The sequence below is a fragment of the Chionomys nivalis genome, chromosome 25 (genome assembly GCF_950005125.1).
Source record: "Chionomys nivalis chromosome 25, mChiNiv1.1, whole genome shotgun sequence".
In the NCBI taxonomy this organism is placed as follows: domain Eukaryota; kingdom Metazoa; phylum Chordata; class Mammalia; order Rodentia; family Cricetidae; genus Chionomys; species Chionomys nivalis.
Window position 1 is genome coordinate 18,737,030 of NC_080110.1, and position 19,598 is coordinate 18,756,627.

The 19,598-nt window shown below is 39.5% G+C and overlaps 1 protein-coding gene across 3 annotated transcripts in view; it reads left to right on the forward strand.

Annotated features, from left to right (window-relative positions):
* Lin7a (lin-7 homolog A, crumbs cell polarity complex component) overlaps positions 1-19,598 on the forward strand; it is a 130,369-nt gene that overhangs the window by 38,655 nt on the left and 72,116 nt on the right. Inside the window, exon 2 of one of the 3 annotated variants that reach the window (XM_057758220.1) lies at positions 6,154-6,272. In XM_057758220.1, coding sequence (XP_057614203.1) covers positions 6,154-6,272 — 119 coding nt within the window. Of the gene's footprint in view, positions 1-6,153; positions 6,273-19,598 lie in introns of those variants that run through there. The other 2 variants (XM_057758222.1, XM_057758221.1) reach the window with 2 other exon arrangements.

Genomic DNA, 19,598 nt, shown 5'->3' on the forward strand with positions numbered 1-19,598 from the left:
CAGATCAAAATGAGAAACAAGATGCTGGAGACTCAAGCAAAAACCGTTCTTCTTAAACAGCAGCAAAGAAGTTGCTGGAATGATGCCCATGTGCTAAAGCTTTATGGAATGTGGAACTTGAGCGTTATGGACTAAAATATCTAGCAGGGAAAAAAACATCTAAGCAGCAGTCAGGCAGCTGCAGGGCTACATTTAACTATATACATTGCGAGATAGCAGATAAGTTACTTAAGATGGAAGACAGAATCAAAAGGAAATTGGAAGTCAGAAAAAAAAAGATTCGTCCACTTTGAAATTTATATGTGTAAAGAAAAGAATTTTGTTTGGGAAAGAATGCAAATGGGATGACCATGAAACCATTTGCTAAAATGATTGATATGGGTAGAAAGGAGCCAAGTACTGGTCAACAGGACAATGGGAGAAGCAAGGAAACTGTAAACCCATAGACACAATATTCTAATTTCTATACTTCTGTGTCCACCATGAAAAATACAAAATTTTTTAATTTTTTTTATTTTACTGAACTATATATTTTTCTCTGCTCCCTTGCCTTCCCTTTCCTTCCCCTTCTGCCCTCTCCCATGGTCCCCATGCCCCGAAATTTACACCGGATATCTGTCTTTTTTTACTTCCCATGGGAAAATACAGAATTTAATGTATTTTTATTATTACATTTTAGTCTTATTTGTAATTTGTGATAAATATAAAATTAACTAGCAGTCTTATCTGTTTTCCCTATTTCTCTGTTTTGGTTTTCTCGTGTCTATTTCACACCAGTCTTATCACAGTATTTTGAAAGTAGATTATGTTTTTAGTTCATACGTCTCACCGATAAAGAGAATTGTCTCAGGTTCAATCATGGGTTGCATGTCACCCTATATCTGATTTAGATGAAAGTTTGAACTTAAACTCCAGGGTTGTTTTGAAGCTCTTGAGATAGAAAAAATGCATTGTGTACATCAGAAGTACCTAAATGGGAGGGAGGCGTAGACACATGCTATGGTTTGACTAGTCCTGTAAAATCAATATTGAGTAATTGCCAGTGTGACAGTAATAACAACCTGGACATTTTGAGAGGGATGAGTCATTAGACTCATACTTTGTGGGTGGAATGATTATCAGTGTTTGCTATTATTGTAGATGTGGTCTAGTTCTCTCGAGAGTGGCTCCCTTCTAGAAGCTAGCTCTGTCTTGTTTGCTTCCCACATGATAGCCACTGCTGTATTATGATACAGCAAGAAAGCCCTAGCCAGACTGCAGCCCTTTGATCTTGAATTTCTCTGCCTCAAGAATTACTATGAGAAGTAAATGGTTCTTCATGAACTATCCAGTCTGCAGCAGTCTCCTAAACCATCTACAAATGGACTAAGAGTCGCGAACGTCAGATGTTCAATTACAGTGTGCCATTGCCTTTAAGAGGAGGGTGACTAGAGCTGAAGATATAAAGTGGATGGGTTTACAAGCGTGATTCCCAGGTGTCCTCTTTTCATGGTGGCATGGCACTATTAAGAGTCGATAAAGTGGAGGTTTCAGGAAGAAAAACTATTTGATCATCCTCTTTTTCTGGTAGTTGTTTAGCAGTCCTTCCAGCCTTTATCCAGTTTCTGTCCTACCATAAGATACAGTAGTAGATTCAAGCTTTTATGTCAGTAATCGATTTAGGTTTCATGAAATAAATACAGGGGCGTGCTTAGCAAGAACTTCGAGAGCTCTGATAAATTAGCCACATTCTTCATTGCAGTAGTTTCAACTATTGGGTCGACTCAAAAGCTTCTTTATCTTCCTTCCAGGATCCTGATCTTGAAGGTCTTTTTTTTGATACAAAATCAGGCTACTGTATACAGGTCCTGGTCTCATGTCTGCTTATCAGTAGCACCAGCCTGGTTTGCAACAGAGGGCCCAATGTTTTCCATGTTTGGTTCTTAGAAGCCCTTTATCTTTTATCACCTACTATGTCTCCCTGAATTCATACTGCAGGACTCAAGTGTACTAATAGCAGCAAGAAGGCTCAAGGCCCAGTAGCCATTTCCTCCTAGATTCTTTAAGCTGCTCAGATAAACATACAAGGCAGGCTGGTTATGATCCCCGAGCCTATGAAGCCAATAGATATCAGTCTCTCTTTATCCCAGAACGTCCACAATCTACAGTTGTTCTTCTGGGACCTCCTACCCTTGGTTAATGGGGCAGATGCAAAAGTTTTGTGATTCTGTCAAAAATTAACAAAAAATCTCCTTGAAAATGTCTGTCTTCATCCAGTTACCCAATGTAAGGAGTGGGAAACATTTAATGCTGCAATATAACAGAACCAACTTAACATTCAGTAAGCCATACTCGAAGTGTGTCTAGTTTCCTTCAGAAATCTTATTGAACAGTACTTTTCTTATGCCTGCATTGCCATAGAAGCCACCTGGAATCTTCAAAACAAGGAGAGTGGATACTACTCAGAGATTTGGAGTTCACTGGTCAGGATTCACATGTCATTTTTTTACAGTACTAAAATGAAGTGGTGCTCAACGCTATCACTTTAAACCCTGGGCTTTTATCGGTAATTCTGAGACACCTTGAAGAACCCAATTTAGCATCGTTTTTATATGCTATCTCAAAAAATAATAGAATGCAAGGCTTTTAGGATTGTTAGGGATGAAATAAACTAAGTTCACTTTGTTCTAATGTATTACTCAGGAAAGAATGAACCAGTATTTACAAGGTCACTTTGAACACTTTTTATAAATAAGATACTCTGGTCTTATTTTTTCACCCTCTCAATCAACATCTCTCAAATGGGGATGAGGGCTAAGAGCCTGTGTCTCAGTCAGCTCTCTTAGTGGTCTCAGGAACAATTATATTTCAAGCCATTTAATCTGTGGCAGGTTTTTCACAGCCCTCGCTGCACGATATAATCTCAGAGGGACTTTGAAAACGTCACGTTCACTAGATCATCTAGATGTATCTATTCTGGATGCATTTGAGCCTCATGTCCAGATACCATGCAGAGCCAGCCACCCTGTAATCCCATGCATGTGATTGTACCTGGCACCTGTGTTTTAAAAGCTCCCTGGATGATTATAGTATACAGCTGTGATGGTTAATCTTCACTCTCAACTAGACTCAATCTCAAATCATCATAGAAAGATGCCTGGCTGTGTCTGAGGGTATTATTTCCAGAAGATTTCAAATGAAGAAAGAAAACACCTTCTGGATATGATTGGAACCATCCGGGGAAGGGTCCTGGGCTGAATAGAAAGAAGGGAGTGAGCTGAACACTGACATTCATCTCTCTGCTTCCTGAGACTGCAGATCAATGGGGCCAGGCATCTTACACTCCTGCACACCAGCACACACATGGATGCACATATAAACATAGACAAAGGCCACACAAACATGGGAACACATAAGTAAGAAATGTGTAAATGCCCAGGGATAAAGGAGGAAGACAGGTGTGCAAACTGAGACAGAGTGATAGTAAGGACTAGTGTAACAGAGGAGTGAACAAGAAGTCCTAAAAGGAACACAGGTATCAGTGAAGACATCCTGATGCTTTTTGAGCTAGGTGTCCCCTACAAGTACCAAAATGTCCTCCACAAGATGCCCTCTCACTACTCCGTCTCTTGGTACATTCCCTCTTGTTTCAATTTGAACCACACTGAGTTCCTTTCAGTTCCTTAACTGACCCTCTCCCTTAATTAAGCCTTCAATCTTCACAGATCCTGTTTGCCTAAAATATTCCTCGCCCTTTTCCTGTTTTCACCAACAACCTAGGAGTTATTTTAGTGTTACTCTTGTCTAGCCTCCCAGAGGATAAAATATGCCTTTGCCATATATGTCCTACCCCATGTTTGGGACCCTTAGAAAGCACATGCCCCCAAAACAAGAGACGGAACTCTTTTCTCTGTCGCGTGTTTCTGTTCACACACAGAAAATGGCAGCATTAGAAGATGAATGGACTGTATGCCAATGGCCAGGAAATGTGCTATGACAGTGTGACATTCTGTGACTTGTTTTAGAAATGGGAAAAAAAAAAATAGATTTCCAAGATACAGCCTGGGGGTGGTGGGATTTACTAATGCAGGAAAGGAATTTGATTGCTAAAGCCTTCAACAAACCACCAAATGACCTGCACTTTATCCAGCAGGTAACAGGATGTCAGTGAAGTTTTATGTGCAAGGGGCTAAGACCTAGATTTGTCATCCAGGAGAATTACCCACGAAGCAGCGCAGTGGGTGGTCTGAACACAAAGGGACTAACTGAAAGGAGATCAGTCACGGTATGTTCCTGGACCACAGGTGAGAAATGACGAAGGCGTCCCTGAAATAATGAAGTGGAGAACGCCATTCAAAAGGTGGTTTGTACAGAGGATCCATAGCACTTGCTGACTAACTGCCTGAGGGGGTGAGTGTGAAAGACGCTGCTGCAGTCCAGCCTGGGAGTCAGGCTGCTCGGGGTCCTATTAATGGAAATATGCAATGCAGGAAAAGAAGAGCTTGTTTCAAGGAAAAAATAATAATGAGCTCAGCTTTAAACATACTGAGTTCTCTGTGCCCATGGGGTATCTGGGTAGAGTTATTTTATGTGCTGGAAATGCATACCGTCTCCCCTGGTATTTTATTGATTGTCGATGGGCCTGGTGTTGTCCAACTGACTGTGCCGTCTTCCAGTTTATGTTCTAAAAGACAGACTTTGGAAACTGACAGTGTCACATTGATTTCATGATTTGTTTTACTTTGGGCTACAATTGACAATCAAAATAACAGCTTCAGGGGGAGATTCTAAAATCCCTCCCTGGCAATTTGCTTCCGTTAGATACACACACCCATGCTAAGTTTGCCCAAATTCAGAAGCATAACAATTTTTCCCATAGGTAACTCTGCTGTTGAAGAATTTTTTTCTTGCTAGATGGTGAATTCCATGATTTCTGGAAAAAAATATATTATTCTTGATAAGCTTTGTATTACGTATCACTAAATTTTAATTGATCGATGCATAGATAGATGGATGAGCAAACGGATGGATGAATGGGTTTGTAATCTTACTGCAGTGATATGTAATATTTTCATAGCTAGTTGCCTAGGAATTGAAAGCTTAATATCCTACTGTTTAATGCCTAAGTGACTTTTCGGTGGGATGAGGACTACAGCAACTGTGTGGGAAGGAATCACTATAAATAATTTTAAATGGGCTTTCATTACATTATTTTCTCTTGGCAACGTGAAATAATTCAGGGATTTAAGATTTGCCGGCTCTAAAAGATAGCATAAGTCTTGATACTTTAACCTTTGACATTAATATTTGAAAACTCTCTTGACACTGTTCTGAAAGCTGGCAGATGAGGCTATGATCAGATTTCTGTTTTGAGAAGGTAAAATTGTACAGCAAACAAAGACGCTGGAGAATAAGCTACTTCAGGTGTACAGAAAACAGATAATGAGGACCCAGAACAACGCAACTGTGAATAGGGGTGAAATGGAGAAAGTTGGTCAAATAATTTTATCCATCAAACACGTATAATTAACAACGTACCAGACTGAGGGAACCTTGGTAAACTAGTAAAGTTTCTTCCTCAAGAGTTTATTTATTTATTTTTTTTTTTTTTTTTGGTTTTTCGAGACAGGGTTTCTCTGTGGTTTTGGAGCCTGTCCTGGAACTAGCTCTTGTAGACCAGGCTGGTCTCGAACTCACAGAGATCCGCCTACCTCTGCCTCCCGAGTGCTGGGATTAAAGGCGTGCGCCACCACCGCCCGGCCCCTCAAGAGTTTATAGACAAAGGCAGGAGCTGCACAACCAAAACATCACGCTAATAAGTGCAGCATTGCATCTGTGATAAATGCCATCTAAAAAGAAGTAACAAACTCAAAAAAAAAAGTTGTGGTGGGCACGCAGTATTTTAAAAGCTATATTAGAAAGATCTTGAGTTTAGAATACTTAATGCACTTAATGCTGAGACTTGCCATCAAATATATAAGCAAAAACTTAACATTTGACAAATTAAAGTGGCCTATGAAACCAATAAGCCTCAAGTTATAGGTTCTGATTTTACAATTAATTCCACCTGATTATCAACTGAGACGATGTCATCACTCACTTGAAACGGTGGCATTTTGTGATGTGATGATTCATTCTCTGTCTCCATGTTAATTGTTTCTTTCCCCCACTCAGATGTTGCAAGAGCAATTGAACTACTGGAAAAGCTTCAAGAATCCGGAGAAGTACCTGTGCACAAGCTACAGTCTCTTAAAAAGGTGCTTCAGAGTGAGTTTTGTACAGCAATCCGAGAGGTAGGACATAGATTTTTTAACAACTACATTAAGCCATATGTCTTCTGGGTAGAAAGCATGTTTTCCCATATAAACAGTTGAAATTGTTAATCTTAGAAGTACATCTTTGCTTTCCGTTTTTAGCTCCTTGGACAGATGATAAAACATAATTTAGTCTGCTAAACTCTTAAATTAGACCCAGGCAGAAAGTATACATTTATATAAAACCAAATGTTGATTTTTATGATACCAAAGAAGGCTCTGCTTCAGCAGGTGCCTGTGTGTGTATTCTGAACTACTCAGCAGTCCCATGGAGCCACCCAGAGATTCAATTAGAAATAATCATAATTAATGAGGTCATTTCTTGTGGGTACACTTGAGTAAATCTTTCATAGTTAAGCCTGAAAGAGTAACTTCCTACCAATTGAAGTTATGACTACTTAAATGGCAATGTCTAGTGTGATAATGGGAGAATCTCCAAATAGACTGGCATGCCTGTAGCAAATCTGCACAATGCTTTCTGGCTTAGTTTTGTTTTTGTTAAGTGAGGTAAAAACAATTGTGCTCACATGACAATTTAAATCCCTTAAATTGGATTGTGGTAAAATCGACTTACTCAACTGATTAATTTAATGGCTCACAAGAAATCATCCTTCAGAAATATAAGCTATCTCGTTTATTTAGTAACCTTTTATACTTCACCTGTCACTCACTCGATAAAACTCAGTTAATCAGAGCCCAGAGTCTATAAATACCACAACGTAGCTGTTGTTTTAGGAGACCCAGCTGATGGATCTTCTACTGGTCTCTTCCTCAAGGCCATATGAACCCAGTGAACACCAGGAAAATTTTGTTTTAGCACCAAGTGCATGCCTCTGAAGGACAGATGCAACAGACTTCAATCTTCTTTTGTAATGCTACAAGTGGATGAAGCTGGTTTACGGGTCGCTGATAGGTCCAAAAGACCTTCCTAGTTGACTGCAGCAGGCATGCACATACTCTGTAGATTTAAGCTGTAGCCTCTGCCATGCATTTAGGGTTGAAACTTGGCAGGGGGTTGACTTACACTGTTTGTGCTTAGAGTTTCTCAGGTGACACTGTTTGCTATGTGCTTTTTGTTAATACTGAACAAAGCTTAAATAAATAACTATAATTATATTCCTAAATTTTCAGCCTATAAGTTGAGCAAGGGTTTGAAGGAAATTTCTCAAAGTGTACTGGTCTTCCCCTTAGTACAAAAAGTACATGGTGCCTAGAAACCCTTGGATAACCTCAGATAACCTCGTGCAAATGCTGTCAAAGTAGCAGCTATGTTCTCCAGGCTCTTTTTTCTTTCCCTTTGGATTGTGTAATCTCTTGAGAATTTGTAGCCAACTCTTCCTTATTTAGAAATTAAGTCATCTCTTCTGTGTCATAGTATTCTGATTTCTGCAGAAGGGACTCACGGACAAGGCACATAAAACATGTATCTCTGCTCAGTAACTGTGTGGCTCACGATCAATTCCAAGTCTCTGTGCTCACAAAACTTGCACTCCTCATGAAATAAAATAGTGATAGATTAGCTTACAATAGAACATGAGCGAGTGACGATGTCATAGGCAGGAGAAAAGTGGATCAGAAAGGGTTGGAACAAGACTTGACCAATTTAGGAAGGTCAGGGGGAAAAAAGTAAAATTGGATATTTTAAAAAGCCACACACATCCTGAGGAGGGTGGTGTTTCAGGCACAGCAAATCACAAATGCAAAACCTCAAAGGCAAGAATGGTCTCAATGCATGAATAAATACTCCACAAGGCAGCAAGTCTTCATCGAATGGGCAAGGTACATTCCTTAGAAACAGCTGGAGAGCAGGTTACACAGAGCTTCTTAGGTCATATACAAACATTGGTCTTTATTCTCTGTGAGGGTTTCTGAGAGATTTTTGGCCAAACTTAATTTGCTTTGGGAAAGGTCTCTCTGGCTACTACCAAACTAATTAATTAATTATTTTTTAAAAACCACAAATACTTGTACATATGTGAAAACAAGAGACCAGGAACCAGAAACCAAGTAATGAGGATGTCAAATCAGAGGTGGAGGGTGGCGGCAGTACAACAGGAAGTTGTCAAATGCTTCATGTGTTTCTGAAACAGAAATGAATTGCTGATGAATTGAGGACATAACGTTGGAGAGATAGAAGTATCTGTTGGTTCTGCATTTGGGTCTTGACAATTGGACAGACATGCATGAAAATGTCCTAATGAAGTACACTACTTATGCAGTCCATACATGCTAATAATCAAGAATACAAAAAGATGTTCATAAAGAAGAGAATGTAAGCAAAAATGACTATTTTACACTGCACAAACCTAAACTGGTGAGAGTATTTTTATGTTCACGCTAAGTACTTAGTTCTAATTTTGTTCTTAGATTCAGTACTTATCATCTTGTCTGGCATTTATAGCAGTGATTTAGAATCGATTGTAGGTCTACAGTCTGTAGTTATTGTCACTGTTATCTCTTTATTGCATTACCTGTGATGTGGGAAGCAATCGCAAAATTGTAACACAACAGCTTTAAATAGTATCATCATGAAAACACCTTCAATGGCAATACATTATAAAACATGAGTATGTGTTACCAGACAGATGAATCAAAAGCCAATAAAGAAATTGATTCTAGGAAGTCTGGCAATGAATATCCAAAAGTTAAATAAGCTTGTGTCAAGAGTGCTTTCATTCTTGGTCTCTGTATGGCTGATAAGGAATAAGGAATTTTTGTTTTTCATTTAAATGATCTTAGAATTTTTGTTCTTAAATTATCTGATTTTTTTCCCAGAAATATTTGTTACCTAAAATTTAAACTGCATGCATAGCTAACAGAGGAAAACCAGGTATAAGTCACACAAGGGCTCAAAACAAAAGGGTAGGGTTAGCATTTGTAAATATTGCCTTATATAAATTCAACAATAATTATTATTGCATGAGGTAGTTTCATGTTTTGGTATATGTGCAGGGTGAGACTACTGAATCAACTCTTGGCATATGCTCCATGCTTTTAGGAAAATAATTTGAGATTTCATGTGTTTTAGGTGAAAAATCAATGCTCTGAAAAAACTGAAAGTTTTCTTAACTATTTTTCTGTAATCTGTAATACTAAAGTCTAAAAACAAAGAATGTTGACATCGGTACTTAGAGGGGACTATCAGCCTATGCAGCTGATGAAGGTGTTGCTCTATTAGTAGATGGGTGCAACAGACTCACTAAACAAGCCAAGCCACACGCAGCATTAAACTTTGCACACAGACAGACATCAGCAGATTTTTTTCAGTTGTGCTTTTTTGTTGACAGATCCCGAAAGAACCCAATTTTTGGTTAAACTATACCCATTCTGTGGCTGTGACCTCAGATTATATGACCAAGACATGGTTTAATATGTGATACTAAGTTTTTACAATGAGTCACATCTATACAGGTAGATAAGAGAATATTCACACAGGAATTTGAATGTGAGATGAACTAACGATTGTACAGCACCTGCTTATTTTGTGATTTTTTTTTAAAGTAATGTCAATGTGTTTTAACTCATACTGAATAGTTACCTAGAATGGCCTACATTTTAAAGTTGAGGTTCAAATTTCGTGCTTTCAAAATGGTGATGTTGGGAGCTGGAGAGATGGCTCAGCAGTTAAGAGCATTGCCTGCTCTTCCAAAGGTCCTGAGTTCAATTCCCAGCAACCACATGGTGGCCCACAATCATCTGTAATAAGGTCTGATACTCTCTTCTGACTAACTGTATAAATAATAAATAAATAAATATTTTTTAAAAAAATAGTGATGTTTGATTTCAAATTAGCAAATGATTACAAAGACATATGTTTTCCCCTAATATTTCATGCTCTGTATGTCAGATAAAGAAAAAGGTGTGTGAATAACCATATTTAAGAGACTGCCCATTCCTAGTTCTGGGAGGTGCCATGCATGCTCCTAGAGGAGAAAAATAAGCTACAAACCCTGCATATGGGATGTGGCCACTGGTACAATTGTAGCGTGAAGGCTAACAGAGTGGTGAGCCACTTCTTTATAGCATTTAAGATTCACCATGAGCTGGAACTCATACCTTATATTCTTAATGAGATCAAGAACCTGGGACAAGATAGATCAAAGAATGCAGGTGGAAACCCACACCTATTATTCTGCTTAATGAACACAGCAACAAAGTGGCTCTTAACCATATATTGCTGTCCTCATAGATCAGTGCATCCCGCAATCCTGAGCAGAGAAGCTTGTGCATAAAGCAAATGGCAATTAACACGGAAACCCACAGCTGTCTGGTGTTTAAGGAAACAGTAGCTCTCAGACACAGCAGGGTTGATGTGCACAAGAACCCACAGAAACTACGCGAGCACACCCAAGACAGACACAACTCAAGTCAGGCAAAATCCCAGTACCAAAGCAGAAAAGTGGGCAAAACGTGCTACTCCTAGTCAAGAAACTATTCACAAATGATAGCTCCTGAGAGTTGAAAAGAATCAGTTTTCTTCAATGGAGTTATACTAGGTGTGGCAGTCACTCTCCAGGGCAGGCTGACACAAACAGAACTCCATGAGTTTTTGTGTTTTTTTTTTTCTCTTGCTTTTGATTTTGCTTTACATGAGAGAAAGAACATGAAGTTGAGAGAAGGTAATCTGGGAGCAATTGGGAAATAAGAAAGAATATGAAAAAATATACTAAATTGAACTCTCAAATAAAAAGTAAAAATAATAAAAACTAAACCATTAGCAAAGAGAGAGAAAAAGAAATTCAATTTCAGCAACTGAATATAAAGAAATTATTTTTCTTATTTTTTTTTTTTTTTTGTAGCCGAAGTAATTAAAAAACTTTAACTAGCTGTTTGGTTACCATGACCATCTTCTGAGTAGTAAAGCATTTGAGCTTCCCAACCCCCAGGATCAAGTACTCCAGAACTGGGTTGGACATGCTTCCAGGAAGGGATCCTGTGGAGAATGGCCTCCAGCATTTACGACTGTAATATGCATGTTTGGACTAAAAATATAGGCCACAATTACATAGTCACCCAAATTATTTTTAGGCAATCACCATATTAATCATATGTTAATTTTGCTAATATAGAGAAATGGTAAGAAAATATGCCACCTCCACATGCATAATATTCTTCTATACTCTATAAGTTTGAACAAAGTATACTAATTCTCACCTGCTACCCATCACACCCTACAAGTGAATATCTCCATCCTCATTAGAGTGGGGCATGGTTAGCCCAACTGCTTTGTCCAGTGGTATATGAATGGAAGCCTTGTTCTCTGCTTCCCTCTGGAAGCCACTGAGTTAGTGCATGGCTTGCCGTGTTCCCGTCCCTTTTCCTAGGTAGCTTGTGATATGATGTTTTCAGTCTGCTAGGGTATTAGAATGAGACATAGGTGTTCTGGTCAACCTTAATGCATTCATAGCTAGAGCAAGAAACCAATGCAAATTACTCCCAGCCCTTTAGACTTTAAGATTATTGTTCCATAGTATAATCAAGGCTATCCGGACTGGCCAAATGCTTTAATCAAATCATTTTTACTTTGGTAAATGTTTATAACCAGTACCTTTAATTGATATGATACTCATGCACTCTTTTTAAATTAAAAAGGGGGCTTGGGTGGTAGTTTAACTGTAAATTACTTTTCCTGGCATTCACTCCTTTGCTTGGCTACTTAACTATATAATCTTTAAATTACTTAAATTCTACATCTTGATTGTATCTTCCATTTTAAAAAAATAAGAGAATGATAATTTTATGGAAAGATCAAATAAAGTGAAATAAACTATTAAGTATTTTGATTAATAGAATGCCTAGTTAAGAACAAGTAGTCCGTAAATGGCAAAATGGGGGAAAGGTTCACTGCATGAATTAGGGTTTCTATTGCTGCGATGAAACCGGTGGCCAGAAACAAGTCGGGGAGGAAAGGGTTTATTTGGGTTACACTGCAACATTGCTGTTCATCACTGAAGGAAGTCAGGACAGGAACTCAAACAGGGCAAGGTCCTGGAGACGGGAACTGATGCAGAAGTCATGGGGAGGTGCTACTTACTGGCTTGTTCTCATGGCTTGCTCAACCTTCATTCTTATAGAACCCAGGCCCACCAGTCCTGCGATGGCCCCACCCACATTGGTCTGTGCCCTCCCCCATTGACCACTAATTGAGAAAACGCCTTACAGCTGATCTCACGCTGTCATTTCCTTAGTTTGGCTCCTTCCTCTCAGATGACTCTAGGTTGTATCATGTTGACACAAAACCAGTCAGAAGAACTGACCCCCTGTCAGCTTGACACACAAACACATCATTATTAAATATTCCTTTCTTATTTATCTCCAAGATCTCACGTTAAAAATGTAAATAACTTTACAAGTTCCACAGCCTTTACAGATTCAAACACATTAAAATTTCAGTGTCCTCAAAATATCTAATCTCTCTAAAATTCCAAAATCTCTTTTAAAAGCTCAAAGTCTTTCAGTTATGGGCTCCTGTAAAACTCAAGTTTAAGTTAAATTCCTTTGTTGAAAGGGAAGAACCAGGACACAGTCACAATCTGAACCAAGCAAAACTCCGACAGTATTAAAAACTCTCTATGTATTTATCTAGGATTCATTCGCAAATTTCTGGGCTGCTCCACGGGGCCTGGTTTAGTCCTCTGCGTCTGCCCTCTTCAGTACACATGGCTTGTCTTTTAGGCTCTGGCTAGCTCTACTCCACCCCTGCTGCTCTTCTTGCTGGTTTTACCATGGTACCGGCATCTCCAAAACTGCTGGGGTCTTCTACTACTGGGCTGTGCTTTCAACAACAGCCTCTCATAGGGTCTCTTCATGGTGCCAAGCCTCAACTTCTCTGCATGACCCCTTCAATCCTGGGTCTTCAACTGCTCCTACGGCTGCACCTTCACCAGTGGCCACTCCTGACCTCTTGATGTGCCAAGCCACAGCTGCTCTCCATGTCCCCTCATGCTTTCAAATCCAGTACGACCTGGGTGACTCTTACACATTACCAAGTCCAGCTGTGGACATGAGGTACAATCACTGCCACCTCTGGAACATATCTTCTCTGTGCTCTCTGGAAACACCTCCCAGAAAAATTCACCTCAGTGATACTGATCTCTTCTTACTCACCAGTAATCCCTTGGCTTCAGCAGAGCAGCATCAATTGTCCTAGTAACACAAAGGTTTCACTTCAGTGGTGCTGGTCTCTTGTTAATCATGGATGACTCTTTAGTCCCAGCTGACCAGAAAGAGAGAATCTTAATTCAAAAGAGCAAATAGTTCTGAGAGAGTCTATAAACCTCCCTCTGAAACTAGACAAGCCAGGCCACCATCTTCTTTACTAATCTCAACATTCTTATCTTCCAGGGCTCTAAATGGCTCTTCTAGTCCAAAATTCCAAAGGCCTTCTACAATCCTCCTTAAAACGTGGTCAGAATTATTACAACAATACCCCACTTCTGGTACCAACTAGGGGTTAGTTGTTCTGATTGATTTTGTGTGTCAATTCAACACAAGTTAGAGTCATCCAAAAGGAAGGAGCCAAATTGAGGAAATACCTTCTAGAGATCCAGCAGTAAGGCATTTTCTCAATTAGTGTTCAATGGAGGAAGGCCCAGACTGTTGCGGGTGGTGCCAGCCCTGGGCTGGTGGTCCTGGGTTCTATAAGAAAGCAGGCTGAGCAAGCCAGGAGAGCAACGCTGTATCACCCCCTCTGTGGCCTCAGCATCAGCTGCTGCCTCTAGGTTCTTGCCTTGTTTAATTACTGACCTGACTTTTATCAAGGAGGAACAGTGTTGTGGAACTGTAAGACGAAATAAACCTTTTCCTCTCCAACTTGCTTTTTGGTCAAGGGTTTCATCATAGCAATAAAAACCATAACTAAGGGTCTTGTGACAATAATTGAAATATTTTTATATATTTCAGTAGAAATATTAGTTAAAAACGAGTATTCTTGCACTTTTTAACCATGCAAAACTAAGGGTTTTAATAAAAGGTTTTAGATATTGAGACATGTTGACGCACAGAATTGCTTTTAAAGTAGCTCACGCAACCTAGTAAGAGACCTGGATACCTTGTCATATAAGGCAAAGCTAATGAATGTGTCAAAAGGAGAGAAATCATGTTTAACATAAGACTTGTTAGCCCATTTGATTGAATAATGGGAGAGACAAGAAACCATGCCACAGAACCAGAAAACAAATGACAGATATAGATGACCAAAGCATATGAAAATACCCACTGACAGTTCTATTGAAATGAAGGGGTTTTCTTATAGCCACAGTGGAGGTAAGAGAATATATTTCAAGCTCCTTTATGACAGAGAGATTTTTATTGAGATGACATGATTTGATGTCTGATACATATATTCTTTGTCTATTGATCAAATCAGTATGGCTAGTATCATCTACTGCATTTATTGTTCATTAGTGTTGACAGTATTCCAGAGTTTCTTAAATGTAAAAGCAAACTTCCCGTTAACTGTGATCTCCCTACTGTACAGAACACCAGACCTTATTTCTGCTGACTGTGGTAACCCCCTCCCTGTACACCCCTCTGTCTCCAGATGTTGTTTTTCTTCCTTTCTCAACCGAGCCTCTTTTAGAGTTCACATCTGAGTGTGATTATGCAGTGTTTGTTGCGGTACTTAGCTTTCTACTTTCTCTAAGAAAACACCTGAAAAAGCAACTTAAGAGAGAAATTTGGGCTCATGCTTTAACAAGGCAAGTGATCCAAATACAGTAGGTAAGGAGGGAGCTGATCGCTTTGCATTCTCTATAAGAACACAGAAGGGTGAATGCTGGCTCCTCAGGTTTTCTTGTTTGTTTTTATTTGTTGTGCTTTGTTTTTTCCAGTTTTTATTCAATCAAAATTAAAAGTTTGATACCTCCAACCCTCAGGATGGACATTATTTTCTCACATATTCCCAGAGATGTCACTGCTATTAATTTCAAGTCCAATCAATTAATTTCAAGTCCAATCAAACTGGCCGCCGAGATTCACTACTGCATTTGTTCTTCTGTGCTTAGCTTCCTTCAGTTAACATAATGCCCCGAAAGTTCATCCATATTGTCTCAAATAATAGGATTCATCCATTTTTTAGGCCTGGATACTATTCCACTGTATGTGTGTACCACATCTTATCTATGTATGCTTCTTTTGTTAGAGATTTTGAATTATGTTCATACTTTGGAAACCTCTACATGTATTTGCAGGGAGGGTCATACCATGACACTTGTGTGGAGATCAGAGGACAAATGGCAGGAGTTGGTTCTCTCCTTCCACCATGTAGGTCCCAGGGATTGAATATGGATCATCAGGCTTGGTGGCAAGCGTCTTTACCCACTCACTGAACTGTCTTGCTGGCTTTGTTTTAATTCTTCGTTCTTGTGAATAATCCTTCAATAAACATAGAAGCACAGACATCTCTTTCACATTCCAATTTAATTTCCTTTGGGTATACTCCCAGACTGGAAATGCTGAATCATACATTAGTTCTATTTTTAATTTTCTGAAGAACATTCATGACATTTATCAAAGTAGTTTTAGAAATGTGCATTTCTATCAACAGTGTTCATATAAACCCTTCTCTCCCTTTTGCTGGATAATTCCAGTAACCTTTAGCTCGCTCTGATAACAGCCAGCCAACTAGAGTAATGTAGTAGCTAATTATGGTTCCCTGTGTATTTATTTCTCTAGTGATGATGGCCTTTGTATACTTTACGAAATGGACACTGTGCTCTCTCACCTATTTTTTGAAAAGTTATTCTTTTCTCCTATTTTATATCCTGACTGAAGTTTCCCCTCCCTCCACTGCTCCCAGTCTCTCTCCTGTACCTCCCCCTCTTCCTCAGATCCACTCCTCCTCCTTTCCCTTAAGAAAAGAGCAGACCTCCCAGGAATATCAACAGAATATGGCATACAAGTTGCAAGAAGATTAGACACAAGCCCTCATATCAAAGCTGAACAAGGTAACCCAGTACGAGGAAAATGGTCTCAAGAGCAAGTAAAGGAGTCAGAGATGCCCCTACTCCCACTGTTAGGAGTCCCACTAAAGCCCAAGCTAATATAATGGTAACATATAAGTAAAGGACCTAGTTCAAACCCATACAGGCTCCCTTAGTGTTGCTGCAGTTTCTATGCATCCCTCTGAGTTCTGTTTAGTTGATTCTGTGGGACCATATTCTTGTGATGTCCTAGACCTTCTCCTACAATCTTTCTACAAACTCCTCCGAGCTCTACCTAATGTTTGACTGTGAGTCTCTGCGTCTGATCCCATCAGCTGCTGGCTGAAGGCTCTCTGATGATGACTGGGCTAGGCTCCAGTCTATGAGTATAGCAGAATATCATTAGGAATAACGTCATTGATTTCTTTTGTTTTGTTTTTGCCCAATTGTGTTTGTTTCGATCCTAGGTCTCTGGGCTGTCCAGCCTCTGGTTCCTAGCCACTCAGGCAGTGTCAGGTGTGGACGCCCTCTTGTGGCATGGGTCTCAAATCGGACTAGTCATTGGCCACTCCCACAAGTTCTGTGCCATCATAGCCCCAGCCCATTATTCAAGCAGGATAATCTGTTGGTTGAAAAGGTTTTGTGGCTGTGCTGATGTCCCAGTCCCATAGGAAGCCTTGCCTATTACAGAAGATGGCTGGTTTAGGCTCTGTATCCTCTGTTATTAGGAGTCTTTGCCAGGATCACCCTAGAAGATTCCAGGGAGTTTCTTTTGCATTAGGTTTGCACATCACATCTGAAATGCCCACCCCAATTCCAGTCATCCCTCTGAGATCTCTCTCTACCCACCCCCCATCCTTCCTGTTTTCAACCCCACCAACCCCCAGTAAATCCAATAAATCCATTTCCCCTTCCCACAGACGTTCATGCATTACTCCTGCCATGAACATACACACACATTGAGTTTTCCTTGTTACTTAGCTTCTCTGTGTCTGTGGATTGTGGCATGATTATCTTTTACTTTACAGATAATATCCACTTGTAAATGAGTACACACCACACTTGTCTTTCTAGGTCTGGACTACCTCACTCTGGATGATCTTTTTTAGTTCTATCCGTTTACCTGAAAATTATATTAAATTACCAAAAACAATTGCTCTTGAGTTTCTTGATCATTTTAGACATTATCCCCTCAACAGAGAAAGAGTTTGCTAATTTATTATTGGGCCATATGTGAATTCTCAGTAAGAGGAAATCCTAAACTGAGAGTCATGTATAAACATGTAAAGCAAGAGCTATCACATGGATGTATATATACAGATATGTCACTTTTTATTTAACTTTTAGTATTGCTTCCTTCCCTTATTTCACAAAAGCCAGTTATTCATGGTGAAATGTGTAGGGGTTGGGTTTTTTTCTGGTTTAGTAAATTTTTAATGTTCTTCTTTATGTATGGATAAAGTGGCATGGATTCTTCACGCACAACTATCGTCCTTGGATGAAGGCATCTAGGATACCACTGCATTGAACAGATTTAAAGAAAATGTAGCTGGCTTTATAGTTATGCATCTCTCCTTCTCTTCCCATGGAACTAAAATTGGAAAGTGTCAAAGAAAGTTGATGGCCCTCGCGTTTCCTTTGATTTGATTTGCATTGCCAAGTAGAATGGGACACAAAAGTCAGACAGTTTTGTGCCAAGTTTCCTACCAATGAGCACACAGTCAGAAGAGTTAATATCTGAACCTCTCAAATCTACATCACACAGTGTACATTCCTTTTTCACTATAGAAAATCCATGCACTTTAAAAGGAAACACATTACTAAGCTTATATTTACCCATCATGAAAGTCTCGACACTTTTCCAAGGAAAAGAACCCATAAGTAAACTAGCGAGCTTTATCAAGTCAAGTGGTCTAGAAATACTTGAACTGATGGGTAGTTCAGAAAAAAGAAGAAAACTCAAGTAGAACCTCTGCTCACTTGACATACCCTCCTCCTGAACTGTGACATTTTGCTAATATTTTGAAGCCAATTGTGGTGAAAATAACAGCTGTGTCCTTCCCACTCTGTGTGCAACTGGGCGAAAACTGTCATTGTTGCAGCAAAACTCTGAATTTTATGTACCATATGAAGGCTAATGACCCGCGGTGCCCATGAGTGATGCTTCCTGGATACTGTTAAAGGCCAAGTTCTCCCAACAGTGAACTGCTTTTTAATCAAGCAGAAGCCCTAATGAAAGAGAAGTCTTGGCAGAGCCTGTGTATGTGGAGTACATACACAATTTCTCCATCTAAAACCCAGCTCTCTTAGTGTGGTGAATAAAGCCAGAGGCATTTATCGCTTTCACCATCAGCATGCATTAGTGTCAAAGCCTTGCATCTTCCTAACAGATGCTCTGCCTGGGCCCTTGAAAGTGTCCTAGTCATTACATAGCTTTGTCTTTGAAACTATTATCTTCCAAAGTTTTTATTTAGAACTTGAACTAAGTACATAATTTTAGCTACCTTAAATTTCATGTTTTTTTTTTTCCAGAGGAAAACTGTTCATATACTTGACTGAACCAGGGTCAGAAGTCTCACTCTATTTTTTTGAGACTAGAAGAATCTTAGAACAGTTTAACAAGAGAATTTTATTTCAGTGATGAGACTTTCTTGTAAATGTTAGGCTTAAAGTTGAGGTATAGTGGTTCCATGTCCTTAACAATGGCAGTTTCTTCTGTTGCTGGGAGACTCTGAATGCATGCTGTTTAGAGGAAAAAGGTAGACATAGAGCCGGGCGGTGGTGTCGCACGCCTTTAATCCCAGCACTCGGGAGGCAGAGGCAAGTGGATCTCTGTGAGTTCGAGGCCAGCCTGGTCTACAAGAGGTAGTTCCAGGACAGGAACCAAAAGCTACGGAGAAACCCTGTCTCGAAAAATAAAAATAAAAATAAAAATAAAAAAAATTTAAAAAAAAGGTAGACATAGAAACCTCACAGTCTTTCCTGCTACAAGAGGGGTCAAGGAAGCCAAAAGAAAGATGCCTATTGTCAGTCATCCACAAGATGCTCTAGAGACACCTGGGAGGAGGGCAAAACTCTGTCAAAGGTTACTTCTGTTCAGATCACCCAATTCAAAAGCAGGATTTAATTGCCTTCCCTGGCGAACAAGGCTGTTGATGACGACTTTCCAAGATGATTTCATTTCCCCCAGAGACAAAGGATTGACTAAAGTTTGAATTCAACTGAAGTGTATTAGAAAACTCAAGTGTCTCCTTCTGCTTGTAATGAGTATTTGATCGTCTTTGTTACCAGAAGACATTTAAGTTGCAACTTGAAGCACCCACAACTATTGAAACAGGCACAAAAGTGATTGAATCCTAAGAATAACATCAACAATTTCTCG